We start from the raw sequence: 4,905 nt of genomic DNA, 5'->3' as shown, positions 1-4,905 counted from the left end.
AGGTGCTGGTGTTGGTGCATAGCTTCCCAAGAAGAGTACTTTGAAGGTGACCATAGTGATATTCAGCAATGAGGTATGTAGCACTTTTTCTAGGATGAGTTCGCGAACTTAATTGTCCGACCTTGTATGTACTCATTACCTGTCTCTGGCTTTCTGTCTTTGAAGAAGTAATTGTGTTATGAGAGGGATTATGGAGAGGGCTGTGTGGCAAAGAACTGTGGATAGCCTTGAAGAGCTGGGAGCAACCCCTGGCTGAAAGCCAGCAAGAATATAGGAATCTCAGTCCTACAACTGCAAGGAGATGAATTCTGCCAGTAACACGAGGGAGCTGGGAAGCAGGTCCATCCCCACTGGGGCCTCCTGATGGGTTCCCAGTCCTGGGTGACACCTTGTTTGTAGCATCTCAGAGGAGGCAGTTTAGTGGTATCCAGATTCCTGACCCATAAAACTATAAGATAATAATTGTGACTTTTTTTTAAAGCCCCTAAATGTGTGGAAATTAGTTGTGCAGCAATAGATACAGAGTTTAGAATTACAACAATACAGATTTATTTCCCTGTTGAGGAATATTCACTTTTTTGGTCTTATCTTCCTAAGCAATGCTACAATAAACATCCTTAAATACATGTCCTTATGGGCTGGAACTTTTATTTCCATAGATCAATTGGCAAGGCTGAAATTCTGAATTGAAGGTTATTTTTGTTTTAAAAAGATAGTGCGAGATTCCTCCTAAAGTGAAATAACACTTCAATTTTCCTTTAACAATATGTTCTAAGCATCATTTTCCTTACATCACAGCAATTAATAGGCGTTATCATTCTTTTCCAATTCTTGCCAGTCATATCACTATCAAGTAATTATCTCATTGTTACTTTAATTTGCAGCTCGGTCCCAGTAAAAATGAGCAACTTTTCCTATTTTGTTTGATTTTTTGGTTTTGATTTCTTAAAAATTAGCACCGTTGGTCTGGTTGTTTATAAGCACAGACCTTTGAGGATCAAACCAGATGCACTTCTTTCCAATCCTTTTTAGGGCTTCTATCATGTCTTGGTTTCTCAGGCTATAGATGAGGGGGTTTAACATGGGGATCATAATGCCATAAAACACGGATGCCATTTTTTCTTGCTCCTGAGACTCATTGGTCCCATGATGTAGATACATGTAAGACAAAGTCCCATAGAAAATGACTGCCGTCAGGTGGGAGGCACATGTGGAGGAGGCTTTTCTCCTCCCCGCAGCAGAAGATCTCTTCAGGATGGCAGCCAGGATATATATGTAGGAAAAGATGACAGCCAGCACAGTGAATGTCAGATTAATCCCCACAAAGACCATTATGAGCATAATGTTTAAATCAGTGTTGGAGCACGAGAGGGCAAGAATTGGGGGTTCATCACAGAAAAAGTGATTAATTTTATTGGATTGGCATAAGTTCAGTGAGAAAATAAAACTTACATTTACAGAGGCATTTAGGAAACCCATGATATATGAACCAACTAAGAACTGAATACAGACTCTCTGGGACATGAGTGTTGGATAGCGGAGTGGGTGACAGATAGCCACATATCGGTCTACTGCCATAGCTGAAAGGATATAGCAATCGCTTGTTGCAAAAACCGTGGACTAGTAATTGTACCACACATCTTATGAATGAGATGGATTTTTCTGTCCCGACAAAGTTTTGCAACATCTTGGGAGTGATAGCAGAGGTGTAGCAGAGATCAACAAATGCCAAGTGTTGGAGGAAAAAGTACATAGGGTGTGAAGGCAGGAATCAACCTTGATGAGTAGGATTGTCCCAATATTACCTACTAGGGTGGTCACATAGATGATTAGAAATACTGTGAAGAGGATATGCCAAGACTTGTGTTGACCAGCAAATCCCAGGAGAATGAATTCAGTCACTTGAGTTCCATTGTTTTGTTCCATGGCCAGCAAAGATTAAGTATCAGGTGAAAAGGTACAAAGAAAGAAGAGCAGAGAAAACTAAGATCATTGTGGTAACTAGTTCTGGAATTGGAAATGGTATAATATTTGGTTTCATAGTGAGTCAGAGAATATTTTCTATGACATAATTGACATATTGTAAAGGCTGAACCTTGACACCTGACTTAGATAATTTCATCTGCATAATGGACCAGTAGCTGTGTTCTCATGGTACCAATTGACTGGCATTTCATACATACATCAATTAGGGAACATATAAAAACATACTTTTATTTAATTATGCTTTCTTTTATGCTCTCAGCATTTTAATTAGAAACCCCAATGTGCTTAAATACTAATCATTACATCTGAAATCTTGACGTACTTATAGAGTTCTGTGTGATCTTATTCCAACTTCTCTCCGTATTTTCATTTTATCCTTTTCCCCTTCCTAGTAACTCTTCTCTGCAATCAAGGACTCAGGGCATGTGGGGTCCTTTATCAAAGTATACACCAGTGTAAACTTCTACTAATTCTACGTGGGTGGATGTTTCCGTGTTCTTAATTCCTTGTGAACATGGGTATTTCCTTAATTGTTTTTGGCCAGGAAAATTTTCCTTTCTATATTGGACTGCTGGTTCAAGGTATTTGTCATACCATGACACTTTATATCATTCATATATATATCTATATATATATGCATATATATATATATCTATATCTATATGTATATATAACTTGAACAATGCTACTTGTGTTTCTCAATATTTATTTTTGAAAAAGAAAGCAGACTAACAGCATAGAAAGAGTAGTCAGTGTGTGTGTGTGTGTGTGTGTGTGTGTGCAAACTATTTAAATGTTTTTAAACCACTAAGTGATTTGACTTGTTATTTTAAAATTTACTCACACAAATACTTGGCCCAAATTATGTTATAGGAAAGTTATACCAAATGTTTATGCAACAACTAATACTAATATTATGGAATCTTTTCCCATAACTTCCAAAAGAGTTCATTCTCCAACTCATTTCATGAGGCTCATGTAACCTTGTAACAAAGTGAAATTTGAGAAAAGAAAATTGGAACCAGTCTCACTTGTGAATATAAATGCAAACAGCTTTAAAAATATACACCCACAATCAAATCCATCCATGTATGAAACAAATGATTGCTGGGGTCTCACAGGAGTTTCTAGTGAGTAGCTTTTCTCTGCCTTTCCCAGGATTTGAACAATGAAAGATGCTGTCTATATGGAGACCCTGGTATCACCGTTAGACACTTGGGGGAAGACTCTCTTAGTCAAGTTACTTGCTGCCATTGAACACCACAGCTAGACGGGCTTCTCCAGCCAGTCTTGGTGGCAGTGACTGAGGGAGGCCTCTTACATCCTTTGAGGGAAGTGCCTCTGGATTGCTGGGGAACCTGGGCTTCAGCAGGCTGGCTGCTTCCACGAGGATGAGGGCAGAGCAGAGCATGCCAGGTTGTGCTCAGATTTACCAATCAGCCATGTGACTCTTTTCTAGCAACAGAGGGAAAGAAATCGGGAGAGGGAGCCCACAATTACACAAATTGAGGTCCCTTTGCAAGAAAGAAACTTCAGAAGCAAGGGAAAATGTAATTTTCAATCCGCAATCAAGATGAAGTTACATACACATTACATTTCTTCCCAATGTTTTTATAAATTCTATGTCATTCCAATCAAATGTTTGAGAGAATTTTATGAGCACCTTCACAAACTTATAAAATGTATATGGAAGAGAAAAGAGCTAAAAATAGCCAAGAGAGTTTTAAAGGAAAACAAGGCGAGAACCTGCTCTACCAGGTATCAGAACTTGTTATAAAGATAAAATCCTAAAGGCAGTGTGGGATTAGTGTGAGCGCAGACAAACAGATCAACAGAACTGAGAAAAAGAAATTATAAACAGGCCCACAAGGCTATGGATGCTTAATGTATGAAAACATAAATGTACCCCATTAAACCGTGGTGCTACAAATGCTTAAACAGATGAAAAAATAATATTGTATTCCTTCTTTACATTTTACAAAAATCAATTCCAAATGGATTAAAGATTTAAATTGTAAAGCTTTGAGAGTAAAACAGCAGAGTATCTATGACTTAGATATGCAGAAAAAATTTAAGTAAGACATGAATATACAAAACATAAAGCACTGAAAATTTAACTGTATCTAAATTAAAAATACCACCATTATAAAAAAGAAAAGACTGGATATTGACTGGAAATTTAGTCAGGTAAATTTGTTTGCAACACATATAAATGTCCAGTATAAATAAATAATTTCTATAAAATTTTCAAGGGAAAAATTCACAAAAGACATGATCAGGATAATTATAGAAGGGAATGTAGAAATGGAAATGTGAAAATAAATACAACTCACTAGTAATCAGGTAATTGTATATTAACATTGTATTGAAAGATGATTTTATACTCAGTCTAAAATACAAAGTTTTGGTGAGACTGTGGGGTCACACATTCCTGGTGGGAAGGTAAATTAGCACAGACATGTTGGAGACAAATTTGGAGTAATTAGTAAAATTAAATATATGCCTCCCTACGGTCCAGACTTTCCATTATAGGTATGTATTCTAGAAAACTTGTAATCACAAAAACAAGAACATACACACATGTGTATGTGTATGTGTATGAATATGTATACATATAAATATACACACTCAAGAATATGCATAGCAGCATTGTTCATCATAGAAGAAGGAGAAACAAATCACTGGAAATTCAGTAAGCTGATGCTACAACATCTATGTAGATAAATCTCTCCAAAGGAATGCTGAGTAACAAGAAGCAAGTTGCAGAAGTTAGATTGTGGCTACATCTAACTTGTAGATGGTTGTTACATGTAGAGTGGTTGTTACATTACTTTTAATGTATCTTTGTACACCTTGACCATCATGTAATAACAAAAATTCCTCACAAAAAAACACACCCATCCCCCGTATATCAGTAGA

At 36.9% G+C, this 4,905-nt stretch overlaps 1 protein-coding gene across 1 annotated transcript; it reads right to left on the bottom strand.

Moving 5' to 3' along the window:
- Positions 1-945: 945 nt before the first annotated feature.
- Positions 946-1,926, bottom strand: LOC109435475 (putative olfactory receptor 5AK3). The gene is given in 3 exon segments (XM_019713411.2): positions 946-1,612; positions 1,614-1,758; positions 1,761-1,926. Coding segments are annotated over 3 exon segments (978 nt in total).
- Positions 1,927-4,905: the final 2,979 nt, after the last annotated feature.

Source organism: Rhinolophus sinicus, linkage group LG06 (genome assembly GCF_036562045.2).
Source record: "Rhinolophus sinicus isolate RSC01 linkage group LG06, ASM3656204v1, whole genome shotgun sequence".
In the NCBI taxonomy this organism is placed as follows: domain Eukaryota; kingdom Metazoa; phylum Chordata; class Mammalia; order Chiroptera; family Rhinolophidae; genus Rhinolophus; species Rhinolophus sinicus.
The sequence above is the reverse complement of the archived record's forward strand: the minus strand, read 5'-3'. Positions and strand labels throughout refer to the sequence as shown.